General features: G+C 37.0%; 1 protein-coding gene across 2 annotated transcripts in view; it reads left to right on the top strand.

Moving 5' to 3' along the window:
- The window catches only part of PTPRZ1 (protein tyrosine phosphatase receptor type Z1), a 208,595-nt gene that overhangs the window by 105,707 nt on the left and 83,269 nt on the right, over positions 1-19,619 (top strand). For both annotated transcript variants that reach the window (XM_070368777.1, XM_070368778.1), the window contains exons 3-6: positions 11,739-11,918; positions 14,084-14,235; positions 17,656-17,751; positions 18,600-18,666. In XM_070368777.1, coding sequence (XP_070224878.1) covers positions 11,739-11,918; positions 14,084-14,235; positions 17,656-17,751; positions 18,600-18,666 — 495 coding nt within the window. The remainder of the gene's footprint in view (positions 1-11,738; positions 11,919-14,083; positions 14,236-17,655; positions 17,752-18,599; positions 18,667-19,619) is intronic.

Below are 19,619 nucleotides of genomic sequence, written 5' to 3'. Positions count from 1 at the left end.
CAGTGAGTCAGCTCTTCACATCAGGTGGCCAAAGTATTGGAGTTTCAGCTTCAGCATCAGTCCTTCCAATGAACACTCCAGACTGATCTCCTTTAAGATGGAATGGTTGGAACTCCTTGCAGTCCAAGGGAATCTCAAAAGTCTTCTCTAACACCACAGTTCAAAAGCATCAATTCTTCAGCGCTCAGCTTTCTTTATAGTCCAACTCTCACATCCATACATGACTACTGGAAAAACCATAGCCTTGACTAGATGGACCTTTGTTGACAAAGTAATGTCTCTGCTTTTTAATATGCTGTTTAGGTTGGTCGTAACTTTCCTTCCAAGGAGTAAGCGTCTTTTAATTTCATTGCTGCAGTCACCATCTGCAGTGATTTTGGAGCCCAAAAAAATAAAGTCTGCCACTGTTTCCATTGTTTCCCCATCTATTTCCCATGAAGTGATGGGACCGGATGCCATGATCTTAGTTTTCTGAATGTTAAGCTTTAGGCCAACTTTTTCACTCTCTTTCACTTTCATCAAGAGGCTCTTTAGTTCTTCTTCACTTTCTGCCGTAAGGGTGGTGTCATCTGCATATCTGAGTTTATTGATATTTCTCCTGGCAATCTTGATTCCAACTTGTGCTTCATGCAGCCCAGCTTTTCTCATGATGTACTCTGCATATAAGTTAAGTAAGCAGCGTGACAATGTACAGCCTTGGCATACTCCTTTTCCTATTTGGAACCAGTCTGTTGTTCCATGTCCAGTTCTAACTGTTGCTTCCTGACCTTCATACAGGTTTCTCAAGAGGCAGGTCAGGTGGTCTGGGATTCCCATCTCTTTCAGAATTTTCCACAGTTTGTTGTGATCCACATAGTCAAAGGCTTTGGCACAGTCAGTAAAGCAGAAATAGATGTTTTCTGGAACTCTCTTGCTTTTTCCATGATCCAGCGGATGTTGACAATTTGATCTCTGGTTCCTCTGCCTTTTCTAAAACCAGCTTGAACATTTGGAAATTCACGGTTCACATATTGCTGAAGCCTGGCTTGGAGAATTTTGAGCATTACTTTACTAGCGTGTGAGATGAGTGCAATTGTGCGGTAGTTTGAGCATTCTTTGGCATTGCCTTTCTTTGGGATTGGAATGAAAACTGACTTTTTCCAGTCCTGTGGCCACTGCTGAGTTTTCCAAATTTGCTGACACATTGAGTGCAGCACTTTCACAACATCATCTTTTAGGATTTGAAATAACTCAACTGGAATTCCATCACATCCACTAGCTTTGTTCGTAATGATGCTTCCTAAGCATCACTAAGAATTGACTTCCCATTCCAAGATGTCTGGCTCTAGGTGAGTGATCACACCATCGTGATCATCTGGGTCATGAAGATCTTTTTTTGTACAGGTCTTCTGTGTATTCTTGCCACCTCTTCTTAATATCTTCTGCTTCTCTTAGGTCCATACCATTTCTGTCCTTTATCGAGCCCATCTTTGCATGAAATGTTCCCTTGGTATCTCTAATTTTCTTGAAGAGATCTCTAGTCTTTCCCATTCTACTGTTTCCCTCTATTTCTTTGCACTGATCATTGAGGAAGGCTTTCTTTTCTCTCCTTGCTATTATTTGGAATTCTGCATTCAAATGGGTATATCTTTCCTTTTCTCCTTTGCTTTTTGCTTCTCTTCTAAAGAAGAAAAAGTCATAAAATTTTAGACAGTAACTTGGAAGTAAATTTCTAATCACTCCCTGTATTTATTTTTACTGAGCATTAGCTAATAATCTTCTTTAATATAGTCCTTAAGGAAATCTTGTGCTAGCCTTTTCCTGTATAAATTGATAAGTACCTTCCCTGACATTTGTAACCCTCTGTCAGTTGGATGTATCTGCCAGGCTTGCAAAGCTTCTCTGCTGCCCTAATGTCAGCATCCCATTAGGGCAGATAATAATGGAAAATGCCGTCCTGACTAAACAACGTGTCATGCTGAAATTGTTTGCATTTTATCTGCTTTCAGCACATTTTTAATAGCAACCATAATTTATATTTGCCAACTGCTTTGATCTCTCTAGCTCTGGAAACCTCTCTTTAACCAAAACCATAAGCTGGCATGCCGATTTATGCTTATAAAAATACATCCTCATTCTTCTTCTCAACATGGAAAGTTACCTCGGACATCTTTCTTCCTTTGCTTTCAAATTATGTGAAGATATTTACTGGTGTGACATGAAATCACTCAATGACTGTTGGCTCAGTACTTTGGGAGTTTATTTTCTTATCTTTGAGGAAACCCACTTTCTAAAGCAGCTGATTATATCATCTGAAAAGTGTTTACATACCTAAATATATTTATCCATTTTGCTGGAGTACAGTTATATGCTATATTTTTATTGAAAGTAACACTGATTTACTTCATTTCTGTATTTAAATAAACTGAAATTTGAATCTATGACATCTCACTGCTGATAACTTTGTGCTACTTCAGTGACTTACACATTTAGCTTTTGGTGTATTTGTTAGTACCTATGAAGCAAGTCCAGTGTACTTTATAAAGCTTTGATTTATGGCATATGGAATCTTGAGAGGAGTTTATTCAAAGCAGTTACTTGCATTAATGCCACAATCATTATTGTAGTCTACATTCTAATATTACATTTATATTTTCCTCTTAATAATATTTTATATGTAAATATGTACAGGCACAAATGTTTTCTTACATCAAAATCTGGACTAGACAAGAAATCCATTAAGATTAAAAGCAGTATACGTTTTTCTTAACAATATCTTGATTTTTAAAGAATCAGTTCCAAGTCTTCTGTTATTCAAATCTTGTTAAATATCAGTAATTTATGGTAACCTTGAAAAGAAATAAACATTGGGATTTTAAATCATGTTTATATGAATTTCAGTGGATCTTTGCTGAATGCCTTATACTATATTTTAATTATTTTATTAACTTTTCTGATACTGGAAGATTAGACTCAAGAATCGTGTAAAAAAGAGGGGAACAAAGATTTTTTTTCCTTTGATTTTCATTTTCATCATTTTCTCACTTTTCAAATATTAAAAAGTATGCATTGGTATTTTACTCACCCTTCTTTATTTTAAACTCTATTTTTCCCCAGTTGATATTTTTATGCTGGACACTGATGGAGTAATAAATACTTTCCTACACAAAATGTTTTTTAGAATGTGCTCCTATTTAGAAGGTATATAGTACAAAGATATTGAAGTACAGGTAACTATAGATATTTTCTTGAACTATTGTTCATTCAGGAAATATTTATTTAGGCCTTAAGTGCCAGGTTCTAAGAAAGGTTCTGTGAAATTACAGTATGAGCAAGAAACAGAAACATACTGTATTCCAAATAGATCCAGGCTATCTTAGCCATTCAGGCTTCTACAACAAAATACCATAGACTGGTGGCTTATAAACAACAGAAGTTTATTTATCACAGTTCTGAAGAACCAAAAGTTAAAGGTCAAGGCACCAGCAGACTTTGTATCTAGTGAGGGCTGCTTCTTAGATCACTGTTTTTTCACTGTAACCTCATATTTAGGAGGGGCGAGGGATCTCTCTGGGGTCTCTTTAATAAAGGCACTAATCCTTGATGTCAGTCAGAGCCTTTATGACCTAATCACCTCCTAAAGACCCCACCTCCAAAGGCTATCACATGGAGAGTAGGATTCTAACATATAAATTTTGGAGGGACTTAAACCTTCAGTCCATTGCACTGGGATTGGGCTTCCCTGGTGGCTCAGACAGAGAAGAGTCTGCCTGCAATGCTGAAGACCTGGGTTAAATCCCTATATCAGGAAGATCCCTTGGAGAAGGAAATGGCAATCCATTCTGGTACTCTTGCTTGGAAAATTCTATGGACAGGGGAGCCTGGCAGGCTATATAGTTCATGCAGTTGCAAAGAGTCAGATACAACAGAGCAACTAACTTTATCAAATCAGATGAAGACACATAGAAGATGCCAGTGGAAGTGTCCACTCATTATGCAGCCTCCCTCTTCCTGCTCATCCTGCATTCCTGCCAGTTCAACCTCTCTGATGAGGCAACAGTGAGCTCCTTAGTGTTCCAAAGCCTCAGTGCCTCCCACTGGCCTCCCTAACTACATCTGATTACAGCCTGCCTTTCAGTCTCCCTCGGTAAAGAGGCATTCACTCCCTCCTCACTTCTCTCTGAGCATTGCCTGCACTTTTCTCCCACAGTGAGTTTGCTCAGGCTCATCTCCCAAGCAGACATGCTCTCAGTTGCCCTCTGCCTTCTGGATTCTGTCTGTCCCTCAAAACCTGCATTGCATGCGTTGATAACCGTGTTTACCTTCTTTCATCCCATCTACTCCTTTATGCACTTGTCTTATTTTTTATTGAACACATTCCCAACCTTCTGGAATGAAAGAATAAACAAGGATCAAACAAACTTGAACTCATGCATATTTCCTACAGAGCCTACAATTGCTTTCCATTCTGCTTGGAATCAAGAGTGCATAGGATGTAAATACTGGATATATTCGCTTGGTGTTCAAAGTTTATTGCCCAAGCACTTAATTTGTGTCTACCGTGTGCCAGACTCAGAGTTTGGTGATAAGATATAGATATGATAGATAAGTTGACAAACAACAGACAGTCTGTGAAGTGCTCAAGTAGAGGTGAGCACAGGAAATTCATAGGGGTGGCACTAATTCAGGTGAGTCAATAAATGCATGAAAGAATGGACGACTATGTGAATGAATAATTTAATTCTCCAGAGCTGTCATTTAGTAGTCTGCAGTCCTCCTGATGGGTAAATCACCGTGCTGATCTTCTGCTGCAATGACAATGCATATCCTAATTTCTTCCTTCACAACATTTGTTAATAACTCTCAAGTGATACAGTATAGTTCTAATCAATTCTGTACACCTGCTTTCTTGGATACATCATCCTGGCTTTAATTACTACATGGACTGCAGTCTCCAACTGCAAAATTAAAAACATTAATTTGGGAATTTTAAAAATAATATTTAAGCATAGGGTTAAATATTGCTTCATTATCAAAACAGCTAAAGTATATTTAATGCTTCTTTGATTTATGTTTCATCCTTGTGCACAATTTTAACACAATTTTCTTTTCCTGGATTTCTACTTATGAGTATCTGAAACATCCTTTTTTCAGAGTCCATTGCAAAAATAACATCAAGGTCATATTTTTGGACTTTTTCTGTTTTACAGCCTTTTCACTGACAAATTTTCTTTTCCCTGTTCTCACTCTTTTGTCTTTTAATCACAGAAATTAAGGAGTCTTCCTGAACCTATGCTGTAGTTGGCATGATGAGCTAGTAGGTGATTTAAACTGAGTCCACACTCAGTGTAGTCATTTGATGCACTTCAAACATAATCCAGTGACTTGGGATCATATACCGTCAGACAACACCCAGTGTGGACATCAGATCTTTCTTGAGATCCTTTAGCAGAAGTTTAGTTGGGACTACTCAACAAAATTGTCATATAACAGACAGGTAGATGTGGCCTACAGTTGAATTTAGAAATGTTCTTTAGTTGGTCAGTTTTCTTTCTTTTTTTTTTCTTATTTTCATCCTATGTTAGACCCCTGTGAGCTCAGACTAATAAAATGAAAGACATTTTATTTAAAATATATATTAAAAAAATGTTTTTAATATAACATTTTTTTGTCTGATTCAGTCATTCAACAAACATTTATTGAATACCTACCATGTGCCAGGCTTTTCTCTAGATGCTAGAGTGTGGAAACAAATAAATAAACATAATTAGTATCTTGTGCTGTGCTGTGCTGGCGCTTCAGTGATGTCCAACTCTTTGCGACCCCATGAACTATAGCCCACCAAGCTCCTCTGTCTATGGGATTTTCCGGGCAAGAATACTGGAGTGGGTTGCCATGCCCTGCTCCAGGCAGTCTTTCCCACCCAGGGGTCAAACCCACGTCTCTTATGTCTCCTGCATTGGCAGGCAGATTCTTTACCACTAGCACTACTTAGGAAGCCCCAGTTAGTAACTTAGGAGAAGAAAAATAAAATAGGAGAAGTGATTGAGAATTGCTGAGGAAGGGAAGTGTATTTTATACAGATTGTTTAGAGAAAGCCTCTCTCTAAAGAGATGCATTTGGGCAGAGACCTGATCAGAAGAAGCCTTGCAAACAAATGGGGCAGAAGATTCCAGAAAGTGAGTGGCAGCAAGTGGTAAGCCCCGAGGCTTCTCATGCTTAAGGAACAGAAAAGAAGTCAGTGTGGCTGGATTAGAGAGTCATCACCACAGAGTGGCAGAAAATGAGATCCGAGTGGATGTGACTGGTGACATCATACAGGGTCTGTCAGCCCTGGGAAAGAGTCTATATATTTTATTCTAATATGAAAATGCATTGGAAGGACCTAAGTCAGTGGCACCCCACTCCAGCACTCTTGCCTGGAAAAATCCCATGGATGGAGGAGCCTGGTGGACCACAGTCGGTGGGGTTGCTAAGAGTCGGACATGACTGAGCGAATTCACTTTCACTTTTCACTTTCATGCATTGGAGAAGAAAATGGCAACCCACTCCAGTGTTCTTGCCTGGAGAATCCCAGGGACGGGGGAGCCTAATGGGCTGCCGTCCATGGGGCCTCACAGGGTCGGAAATGACTGAAGCGACTTAGCAGCAGCAGCAGCAGCAGCAGCAAGTCAAGGAGTTATGTAATCAAACATGTGCTTTAAAAGATGACTAGCTACAGATTGCATTAGTTTTCTTACGCCACACAGCAAATTACTACAAATTTAGTAGCTTAACCTGTATTATCTCATGGTAGACATGGGTCACTTTATTGTTGTTTAGTTGCTAAGTCATGTCCGACTCTTTGCAACTCCATGGATTGCAGCATGCCAGGCTTCCTTGTCTTTCACTGTCTCCCAGAGTTTGCTCAAACTAATGCCCATTGAGTGTATGATGCCATCCAACCATCTCATCCTCTGTTGCCCACTTCTCCTCCTGCTCTCAATCTTTCCCAGCAACAGGGTCTTTTTCCAATGAGTTGGTTTTTCTCATCAGGTGGCCAAAGTATTGGAGCTTCAGCTTCAGCATCAGTCCTTCCAATGAATGTTCAGGGTTGATTTCCTTTAAGATTGACTGATTTGATCTCCTTGTTGTCCAAGGAGCTCTCAAAAGTATTCTTCACCACCACAGTTTGAAAACGTCAATCCTTCAGTATTTAGCCTTCTTTATGATCCAACTCTCACATCCATGACTACTGGATATGTCTAAGTCATTGTTTGTAAAATTTAATGTGTATATGAATCTCCTGCAGATTGTGTTAAAATGTAGATTCTGACTTGGTGAAGCTGCAGTGGAGACCTGACTCTCCTAACAATCTCCTAGTTGATGGTGATGCTGCTTGTGGAACAGCAAGACTTCAGGCCAGAAATGAGGGTAGCTTGGACTAGGGCACTAACAGTGGAGATGAGAAACGACCTAATTAAGGAAATATTTTGAAGGTAGATCCCAAAGGGCTTGCTGAGGAGGAAACAGAGGCATGAGGATGACTTCTGTGTTTATGAACGACAGTGAACGTAGGAGGCACTAACCAGTAGGGCAGAAATCAAGTGTTCAGTTATGGATGTGCTAAGTTAGAATCCACATAAAGATGAGCACAAAATATTATGGACAAAACAGGTTATAAATCGTATTCAGTGTTACTAGGGACTTAAAATTTTGTGTTTCTATGCATCACAACTATCAGACTCTTCCTAAGTGTGCTCAGAATTTATTGTACTGTTTTTAAAAATTTAATAGGAAGAGCTTTATTGATTCATACCGCAGTTTCTCTCTCTTGTTTCGCTTACAATGACATGAGTAAAACAAGCAGTGCTTTCTTGTCTCCATGCCAATGTTCCTTACAGTGAAATTAACATAGTATTATTACTCAATTCTTTAAAGTTGTTCCTAGAAGCCAAAATGTGCATCACTGTGCATATTTAAAGCATATTGTATTCAAGCACTCTAAGCTTAGAGCTAAGATTTTAAAACAAAATAAGTTTTCAGCACCTATTATTGATTCTGGTGAATGCCTCACTAGGAGATGAATTGCCTAATTTTCCCAGGCTATGCAGGCAATTCCATGGTGTGATTAATTATTATTTCTTTCCTGGGTTAAATTATGCAAAATGAGCTTTAGCACACAATGACAGCTTGTGTGAAAGTCATCCTCTCTGATTGCCTTATCCCAAAAAGATGGTATAGACTAGAGTTGTATGGATAGTATGTTTTCTTATAATTTCTCTAAACATCAATAGTCTAAAATCTTGGCCTTACCCATACTCATGTTCAAAAAGAAAAGCATTTGAAAGGAAGAAGCTGAAAATGGTGCTGCATTCTCTTTCATGGAATGGCTGCAGAAATGCTAGAGTTTAGCCAGAGAAAAGGTTGAGACTTGGATCTGCAACATTTCCTGTATTTTAATAAATGAACATTAAATAAGACATACCTATTCTTAGCACTTCGTGGGTACTTTAGTTAATATCCAGTGAGGTAAGGTTATGAGAGATGGTTTATGGCTTCAGGTAGTGTTGAAATAAAGGCAAAATTACAGGGCAATTTTGGTTGAGAGGACTGTTCTTCCTGTGGAACAGATGAAAATTCACTTTACAGTAAACAAAATTCTGGAAAGCCCTGTTTTATTTTTCTTCTTGTTAAACAACAAAGTCTGTTAACTTTTATGACCAGAAAAAAAGAAAAGAGGGAAAAGAAAGAGATATTTCAAAGATAGCCCAGATGATTATGTTTATATAAATGAGACCCTGAGCAGATGGAAATTTGGGCTTCCCTGGTGGCTCAGATGGTAAAGAATCTGCCTGCAATGCAGGAGACTGGGGTTTGATCCCTGGGTCAGGAAGATCCCCTGGAGAAGGGAATGACTATCTACTCCAGTATTCTTGCCTGGAGAATTTCATGGACAGAGGAGCCTGGCTGGCTACAGAGTGGGATTGCATGGGATTGCAGAGTCAGACACGACTGAGTGACTAACACACAACACACACATAAATGGAAATTAAACCAAATCAGTCAATGGCTGGGATGACATATAGTCTACAGCGTCCACCTTCACCCTGTGGAGAGTGCTAAGGAAGTCAGATCATAATCTAACTCCTATCAACTGGACATGTTTTAATCTAGACCCCTGGGTTAGGACTAACATCTGATAAGACAAATGGATTTTCTGTGGATTTGTAAGAGTGTGATGGCTAAACAAGGGTCTTGTTGACCCCTTCTCTTGTTCTCATGATGTACCATATTAAAACCCAGAATCTAAATCTAGGAATACAGTTGTTTCTCAATATCAGAGAGGGATTGTTCCAGGATTCCTTCGGATACCAAAATTTGTGGACGTGCAAATCCCTTATATAAAATGGTGTAGTATTTTCATATCGCCTATATACATGCTTCCATAGTCTTCAAATCATCTCTAGATTATTTATAATAACTAATACAATGTGGCTCAATTGTACAGAGGACAGGGATCAAGACCATCCTCAAGAAAAAGGCAAAAAAGCAAAATGGCTTTCTGAGGAGGCCTTACAAATAGTTGTGAAAAGAAAAGAAGCAAAAAACAAAGGAGAAAAAGATGGATATACCCATTTGAATGCAGAGTTCCAAAGAATAGCAAGGAGAGGTAAGAAAGCCTCCCTCAATGATCAGTGCAAAGAAATAGAGGAAAACAATAGAATGGGAAAGACTAGAGATCTCTTCAAGAAAATTAGGGAACCAAGGGAACACTTCATGCAAAGATGGGCTCAGTGAAGTACAGAAATGGTATGGACCTAACAGAAGCAGAAGATATTAAGAAGAGGTGGGAAAAATACACAGAAGAACTGTACAAAAAACATCTTCACAACCCAGAGCCAAACTTCCTGGAATGTGAAGTGAAGTGGGCCTTAGGAAGCATCACTAAGAACAAAGCTAGTGGAGGTGATAGAATTCCAGTTGAGCTATTTCAAATCCTAAAAGATGATGCTGTGAAAGTGCTGCACTCAATATGCCAGCAAATTTGGAAAACTCAGCAGTGGCCACAGGACTGGAAAAGGTCAGTTTTCATTCCAGTCTGAAAGAAAGGCAATGACAAAGGATGTCCAAACTACTCCACAATTGCACTCATCTCACACGCTAGTAAGTAATGCTCAAAATTCTCCAAGCCAGGCTTCAGCTTCTGCAAGTATTGAACTTGCAGATGTTGAAGCTGGCTTTAGAAAAGACAAAGGAACCAGAGATCAAATTGCCAACATCCACTGGATCACTGAAAAAGCAAGAGAGTTCCAAAAAAAACATCTATTTCTGCTTTATTGACTAAGCCAAAGCCTTTGACTGTATAGATCACAACAAACTGTGGAAAATTCTGAAAGAGGTGGGATTACCAGACCACCTGACCTGCCTCTTGAGAAATCTGTATGCAGGTCAGGAAGCAACAGTTAGAACCGGACATGGAACAACAGACTGGTTCCAAATAGGAAAAGGAGTACGTCAAGGCTATATATTGTCACCCTGCTTATTTAACTTATATGCAGAGTACATCATGAGAAACGCTGGGCTGGATGAAGCACAACCTGGAATGAAGATTGCCAGGAGAAATATCAATAACCTCAGATATGCAGATGACACCACTCTATGGCAGAAAGTGAGGAAGAACTAAAGAGCAGTTGATGAAAGTGAAAGAGGAGAGTGAAAAAGTTGGCTTAAAGCTCAACATTCAGAAAACTATAAAATCATGGCCTCTGGTCCCATCACTTCATGGCAAATAGATGGGGAAACAATGGAAACAGTGGCAGACTTTATTTTGGGGGGGCTCCAAAATCACTGCAGATGGTGACTGCAGCCATGAAATTAAAAGATGCTTGCTCCTTGGAAGGAAAGTTATGACCAACCCAGATAGCATATTCAAAATCAGAGACATTACTTTGCCAACAAAGGTCTGTCTAGTCAAGGCTATGGTTTTTCCAGTAGTCATGTATGGATATGAGAGTTGGAGTATAAAGAAAGCTGAGCGCTGAAGAATTGATGCTTTTGAACTGTGGTGTTGGAGAAGACTCTTGAGAGTCCCTTGGACTGCAAAGAAATCCAACCTGTCCATCCTAAAGGAGATCAGTCCTGAGTGTTCATTGGAAGGACTGATATTGAAGCTGAAGCTCCAATACTTTGGCCAGGTGATGTGAAAAACTGACTCGTTTGAAAAGACCCTGATGCTGGGAAAGATTGAAGGAGGAGAAGGGGACAACAGAGGATGAAATGGCTGGATGGAATCACCGACTCAATGGACATGAATTTGAGTAAACTGTAGGAGTTGGTGACGGACAAGGAGGCCTGGCGGACAAGGAGGCCTGGCGGACAAGGAGGCCTGGCGTTCTGCAGTCCATGGGGTCTCAAAGAGTCAGACACAACTGAGGGACTGAATTGAACTGAATACAATATAAATGCTGTGTAAACAGTTGCATATACAATGTAAATGCTATGTAAATAGTTGTCAGCACTTGGCAAATTAAAGTTTCCTTGGAACATTCTGGAGTTTTTTCCCAAATATTTTTGCTCTGAGGTTGGTTGAATTTGCAGTTGTGAAACCCGTGAATACAGAGACCAATTGTAATTGCTCTTAAGAATAGGTTTAAAGATGTCTCAGTTTTTCCCAATGTTCTGTCTATTTTTATGTAACATTAACTACTTTATAAACATAAAATTTAGCTTTTGCATAATTATTTAAAAACCAAACTTATTGCCATTTTTTCCTCTAGGAGCACTGAATCAAAAAAATTGGGGAAAGAAATATCCAACATGTAATAGCCCCAAACAGTCTCCTATCAATATTGATGAAGATCTTACACAAGTAAATGTGAATCTGAAGAAACTTAAATTTCAGGATTGGGATAAAACATCTTTGGAAAACACATTCATTCATAACACTGGGAAAACAGGTAAAATACTTGCATTTTATTTCTGACTTTAATATGTTTATCAGACTTAGAATGTGTTTAGATTATTTTCATTAAATTTTTCTTTGAATGATGTATGTAGTATGAACTGGATAGAAACTATGGGTACAAGAAATCAAATAGAAAATTGGAAGTTTAGACCTTTAGAAATGTGTACAAACAATTAAATAACCAAAGTCATAATGTTCTCTAGTAATATAGCAATAAAGATGCCTCCACAGGAAGAGCTGATAAAGATAACATAATATATAGCTAATTAACTTAATAACTCTATCACTGGTTAATCACTTAGTCAATCAGGATTTCTTTCTCTTGTGCATTTTATTTGATTTTTTCTACTCAGTTGTATATTATGTTCAATATTTGGATGTGAAAAAAGCAATCTACTATAATTGAATTTTAAGAAATTATTGGTCCTTCTAGATAGAAAGTTTTAAATTATATACTATACTTAGGAAGCACTCTCTAATAAAGCTTTTTTTCTTAGTATGCAAATTATGTCATAAAAATTCCAGTAAGCAACAAATAGAAGTTTACAAAAGCTAGCATTTTTTTCTGATGTTATGTTTTAAATGAAATTGTATGTATATCAACAAGTTATGTAAAAGCAAATATACTCATGGGAAAAAGATTAGAAAAAATATTCACTATAGTAGTAGCCATGTTGGGGTGATTTTATTGTAAGTGATATTTTTCTCTATTTTCCATATTTTGCTAATATAATTGTGTGAATATTGTAATTTAAATTCTGTGAAGGTAGGAATTTTTCTGGATCAGTGCTTGACAAATAATAAGCACTCAATAAGTATTTGTTGAATGAATAATTTTATATGTTATAAGAGGCCTGGCGTGCTGCGGTTCATGGGGTCGCAAAAAGTCGGACACGACTGAGCGACTGAACTGAACTGATAATGTATTATTAATTAAATATATAATAGTATATTGTCCTAAATGTTAGACATTTTAATTACTAGTTTTAGTGGGTGTTACAAAGAAGTAAAGCATGTAATCTCTGCTTCATTCTTCTTGGTGGAGTGTGGTCAAGCACTTAATCTTTAGAGCCACACTTTCTAGGTTCAATTCTGGCCATTTAAAGCACAGTGTGGAACCTTGAGCAAGTTCCTTAACCTTGCTGTGACCAATTTCCTTATCTTGTAAAATAGGGATTGTAATGGTATCACCTTCTATTGTGTAGGATCAAATATTTAATACATGTAAAGTAATGTAATGCCTGTCATGTCATAAGTGATAAATGAATGTTGACCATTATTGTCATTTGTTGCTATTGTTATTATTCATGAAAATGTATATCTCTAACTAGCTGTGTCTGCTGAAAAAAAAAATGCAGCCTAGAAATTATGTTTTACTCAGAAGTCTTTACACTGCGCAGTATGTTGGATTCAGTTCCAAATGCCAAAAGTGATTTCTGCCCAATGAAACAAAGACTATTTAAATCTGACTGAGAGACATTGAAATCCTGCATTAAACTCTCAAGAGAATCATTAATCCCCAGATGACTCCTAAAATACAGATAGTAGATGGTATCTGCTAGGGATCTCTAGAGTTTAAGATTCTGAGACTTGCCAGCCAGGTTTCAAACATGAGATGGCTAAAACCCCTTCAAAAGGAAAAGGTCTCCCGCCTTCCTTGCCACAGTCTAGGACAGAAATTCTGAAACTTGATGAAGCCTGGGGTGATGCTTGGAAACGTAAGGAGATGGGACAAAAGCAGCAGCAGCTTAATAAGGAAGAGAAACAGGAACATGAGAAGGTTGGAGAAAAGACCTTTCCTTTCCAGTCTTCTGTTCCTTCTCGCTTTAACTGTCCCCTCTCCACCATGTGAGGCATTAGAGGAGCAGGGTTTTGGACACCAAACAAAAAAAACGTAGGCTACCCACAGGGTAGGTGAACTGCCTGTCTCTTGTTTTAAGTGTTGTATGGCAGTTAAGGTCTTGGATTTATTTTACACTTGTGGCAGTAGGATACATTAAGTATATTATGCAGTTACAAAGTTCAGCTTTCAAAATATGTAGCTTATTTTTTAAATTTATCAAATACATTATGTTCTTAATGTACCTTAAAATTTAAACTTGTAATTTTGATTTTCAAAAACTTAGATGTCAATTTATTGTGTTTTTTTTTTTCAAGTGGAAATTAATCTCACTAATGACTACCGTCTCAGTGGAGGGGTTTCAGAAACAGTGTTCAAAGCAAGCAAGATAGCTTTTCACTGGGGAAAATGCAATATGTCATCTGATGGATCAGAACATAGTTTAGAAGGGCAAAAATTTCCATTAGAGGTAAGACAGTAGTCCCACTACTTACTATTTCATTTTCTAAGTCACTGGGATTTCATTTAACATATAATTTGATTCCTTTGTAATTTATACAGTTATATTTTGTTTACTTGGTTAATATCTGCATTTCTCTCTGGACTGAGCTATATAAGATCTATAGTTGATTTTCCACTTTCTAGTAATGCTGAGTATCACATTATATTATAGATGATTAGTAAATATTGATGAGTGAATGAATGAATGAAATTCTTCCCATAGCCCATTAGGGAAAAAAGAGGGAAACTTCAACTACTAAAAAATCAATAAACTTCAAATTAAAGTGATAAAATGTTTCAAATTTAAAATCAGCAAATAAATATAATGCATAGTAATATACAATTAAAAATGTGAACACTTTCACACATGTCTGGAGAAGGTATAAATTGGCAAGACTTTCTGGGAAGCATTTCACTTGTTCTTATCAATAACTTTAGATGTTTTATTCTCAATACTTACATTTCAATTTATAGCAATTTAGTCTAAAGAATAATTAAGGACATACTCAAAAATTTGGAGGCAAAGACTTATTTACAATAATAAAAGTTGAAACAAAAGGAAATGATTACATTACAATGGATTATTATAGATCTTGTGAAAATCCTGTTTTAGAATGATTTATTTAACAGAAAAGGTTCGTCATAAGATATGAATGCTTTTAAAAAGCAGAAGGTAAAATAGTATATACAGTGTTATTATTCTAAATTTTGTAAAGTGTGAAACTAATTAATGGCCTAGAGAGAGTCCAGAGTCTAAGTCAAACCGACGAGGCTTGAATATTGGCTTCACATTTAGTTAGTAGTTATATGACATGACATTGTATGAATTATTTAATTTCCCTAAGCTTCTGTTTCTCATCTGTGAAATTGACTTAATAGTAGTAACACTTCTCTGTAGAGTTATTAGGAGGGTTAAATGAAAGGTTGAATTATTACTGTTGTAAAAATAATGGAAGGAAACCAAGAAAACATAAATTGTAATTTTCTCTGGGTGATGGCATTATTACCTTTTCTCCTTTAAAATTCTCATATTTTCTAGATTGCCTGTGTTAAAGTTGTATTTTTACTTTTATAATTCAAAGCATTTATTGATAATAAAAATAAAATGAGTTAGTTACTTAATAAAGGATTAAAAAATAATGTGGATAAACACATTCAAATGTGTGGCTTATAATTTCTTAAATATCCTTAAAGAAAAGTATATTTATCAAATCTTGTTTGTCAGAAATATGAAAATCAACTCATTAAACAGGTAACATTCTCAATTCTGAGAGTTTAGCTCTCTCACAGTACTCCTTAGAACAGAGGTGAAAATCAAGAAAACCCTAAAAATAACACAAGCCATGATTCAGTAAAATTGTACAGAATCTGTGTACTAAACCTCATATATTTTTCTTATTTAGAAGCCCCTCAAATCATCTCTCAGAGATGTCATTTGTTTGTTGTTTCTTTTTATTCAATTTGTAAACATTAATGGGTTTTATTTTATTTATTTATTTTTTTTTTTTTTTTGCCAAACCATGTGCTTTGCAGAATCTTTGTTCTTCAAGTGGGGATGGAACTGAAGCCCACAGCAATGAAAGCCCTGAATCCTAATTACTGGACCATCAGGGAGCTCCCTGTTGTTTATTTTTTAAAACACTCACCATATAATTGTGCAAGCAGGAGCAACTATACTCCAAGAAAAAAAATAATAAATTGTCTCTCCAGATTTTGGTTTCTTGAGTTGTGCTAAATTAAGTGATGGAAGTTTATTGAATAGCTAGGTCATTCTCAAATAAAATAATTTACTGAAACATTTAAAAAAAAATTGTGCAAGTGGAGAAACTAGAGGGTATCCTTGATTGCTCTTTTTTCCTGGCCTCTCACATCCTATAATCATCTCCTCAGTTCTGCCCCTAAATGATGTGTGAGGTCAGAAAAAGGTTCCAGCCATCTTAGTCTCTTACTTGGATGTCCCTGAAGCTAGTTTCTCTCCAGTCTTAATCCCTTCCACTGGCCACCCCTACCCCTTAGCCCTGCCCCCCCATCAAGGACTTTCTATTGCCCTCCGGCCCAAACTGCTGGGACTACCTCACAGTCCTTCTTGCTGTGACCCCTGCCCACTTCTCCAGTCTCATATCTCTCTTCTCTTCTCACATGTGCTCAGCTGAAATCCTAACACTTTCAGTTTTCCACACTTCTCATACTTTCTTGCCTGTAGGCTTTTCCTAGCCGGACCCTCTGACTTGAACACACTTCTCTTCTGCCTTCTCATTTGCCAGCTTTAGAATCATTCATGCTTCAGGGTGGCTGAAAGGTTTTGGTGACTACCCAATACAGGAGACACTGCTTTCTTCTGCTTCACACCCATTAGTTCTCTGATCACAGCCCTCACTGCACATTAATCATCTCTGAGGGTTCTGTTCTTACCTTAGTTACATCTTTAAACTACCTGTATCTAATTTCCAAGCCCATGACACGAGGAACATCAACCTATCAGAGAGTGAAGGCTATCATAGATGTATGGACTGAAGTAGAAATTAACAAGGTGGCTCAGATAGGGAAGACTCTGCCTGCAGTGTGGGAGACCTGGGTTCAATCCTTGGGTCAGGAAGATCCCTAGAGAAGGAAATGGCTAACCACTCCAGTATTCTTGCCTGGGGAATTTCACAGACAGAGGAGCCTGGTGAACCCATGAGAGCCCATGGGATCACAGGGTCAGACACGACTGAGTGACTAACACACACACATAACCTCACAGCAGGAGGAGAGACTTGAAAAAAGGAATTTAGGACTCCTTTGGTATTTTTTAGGTAGAAGCAGAGATTCCTTGAGGGTTTCACTCTTAGTAGAGCTCAAGACAGTAATATCCAAAACTGGTAACTCAGACCATCAAGTAGGTCACATCCACTCAAGGAAGGTTGAAACCGTATTTGAAAGAATTCCATCAAAATAATTAAAATAGCATCTGATTATTTATTTTATTTGGAAATTCCATGATAGTCCAGGGAGTAGGACTTTGTACTTTCACTGCCAAGGATGAAGGTTCAGTCCCTGGTCAGAGAACTAAAATCCTGCAAACCACTCAAAATACAGCCCAAAAAATTAAAGTAAAGTAAATATATTACATTTGAAAATTGCTCAGTCTCAAAGTGGTAATTTCAGGTCTAGATCTGTCTAACTTCATATTTTGTTCTTTGTTGAAGAGTAATTGATAGTAAATGTAGCTTTGTATACATGTAATTAATAAAATATTCTGAAATTTTGCAAAATATAGAATTATATCATTTATAAAATGTCTCAAATTGAACTTATTGAACTGATAAATTATTTAATTATTTTATTGTCTTTTTGCTGAAGTTTTTGTGAAGTCTTTGTAATAAAGCCATCAATATTATGTTTATAGATGCAGATCTACTGCTTTGATGCAGACCGATTTTCAAGTTTTGAAGAAGCAATTAAAGGAAAAGGGAAGTTAAGAGCTTTATCCATTTTATTTGAGGTAATCATATGTGTGTATATATATATATATTCACATAGGGATTTAGCACTAACTTTTCAATCATGGGGAATATCAAAGCACGTTTTTTTTTAACAAATAGAAGGGCTCACAAATGGAATGATACCTGGTCATCATTTCAAAGAGAACAACCTCTTACCTGGTATGTTTCAAAGGGGACTCTTACTCACAGACTTAGAGAACAAACTTATGGTTGCCAGTGGAGGGGTTGCGGGGAAGGGATAGTTAGGGATTTTGGAATGAACATATACATTCTGCTGTGTTTAAAATGGATAACCAACAAGGAGCTGCCGTGTTGCACATGGAACTCTGCTCCATGTTATGTGGCAGCCTGGATGGGAGGGGAGTTTGGGGGAGAATGGACACGTGTATGTGTATGGCTGAGTCCATTCACCGTTCAGCTGAAACTGTCGCAACATTGTGCTATACACCGATACAAAATAAAAAGGTTTTTGTAGAAGGGCTCTTGTATTTTTTTTTTTTTTTTTTAATTCTCTTTATTACTTTTAAAAAAAAAATCACATGCTCCCCATCCTTAGTTAGGAATGTCACTTCCAATCTCTATACTTGTACACTATGAGATTTGCCCATTTGCAGAGCATCAATGTGATACAGCAACGACTGTGAATAGTAACATTTTAAAATATTCTTTTCTTAATTGGAAATTGAAGTAATCAGGTGTTTGTTTTATTCGTTCTTACTTTGCTGTGGGAAAAAAGTGTGCCTTTAGAGGACGTTACTTTGGAATACTTAAAATGGAGTTCACTAATCGATACATGAATACCTAGTCAAATATTTTATACCATTTTTAGAATGTCATTCTTTCACAGGTTGGAATAGAAGAAAATTTGGACTACAAGGCAATTATAGATGGAGTGGAGAGGGTTAGTCGTTTTGGTAAGCTATGTGGAGAAATCTCTTTCTTCCAGATTTACTTTGGATTCGTATGAATTTGCAATGTTATTAAAATTGCTTGTACCAAGGAATAAGGGAAGATATTTGTAAAGGGGAGAAATCTCTCACATCTGACCCTTGACAATTTATACATTTCTCATTGAAGAACAATTTAATCAGAAATTTTTGTCACAGAAAATCATAAAATGTTAATGTAAGTAGGAAGTTGAAGTTTTATAATTTTATTACTGAAAATAATTTAATCACATTATGCATTTAAATGTATTTTTTTACTCTATCTCTGCTTGGTTTATCTATAAAAGACTCTAATGTGTGATCTGAAACCAGTTAATTTTAATAAAAATTATATTCTAAAGTGAAAAGGGAATTGTTACTCAAGTTCAAATTATTCCTTGGTGGTTTCCTTGGTAAGTCCTTTGCTTTACCAATATAAGATTTTTTGGAAGGCGAATGCTTACATATAACAAGACACGCTGTGCTTTTATATTGTTCTGCTTCCTATCTCATAGATCTTGTAATTTGTCACAGCACATGCTTTTGACAAAGTTGGCAGGAAACAGAAAACACATTATTTTATTTTTATTAAGTACCCACAAACAGGGTATTAATGTTGTCCTGAGTTATCAATAAAAAGAGGATTATTCCTCTCGGGAAAGCTGCAAAATTTGAAATCAGAAACATAACTCACAACTGATGGTTTTCTTGAAAGCAGAAGTCTGGCCTAGGATTAATTCATCTTTGTCAATTTTATGTGAGAACCTGAATTAACCAATCTTTTCAGAAGTTGGGAATATGTGAGCTCCTACAGTGCAGCTTTCATTTTTTTTTGTTTTGAAAGGTATAGTCAAACACAGCATCAAGCTGTTATCTCCTTGCATCTACCCAGATTGTAAAATTTAACACTGAATACCATAAGCCACACTTAATTTTTTCCT

Source organism: Bos mutus, chromosome 4 (assembly GCF_027580195.1).
Source record: "Bos mutus isolate GX-2022 chromosome 4, NWIPB_WYAK_1.1, whole genome shotgun sequence".
NCBI classification, from domain to species: domain Eukaryota; kingdom Metazoa; phylum Chordata; class Mammalia; order Artiodactyla; family Bovidae; genus Bos; species Bos mutus.
This window is presented reverse-complemented; position numbering and strand designations above follow the sequence as displayed.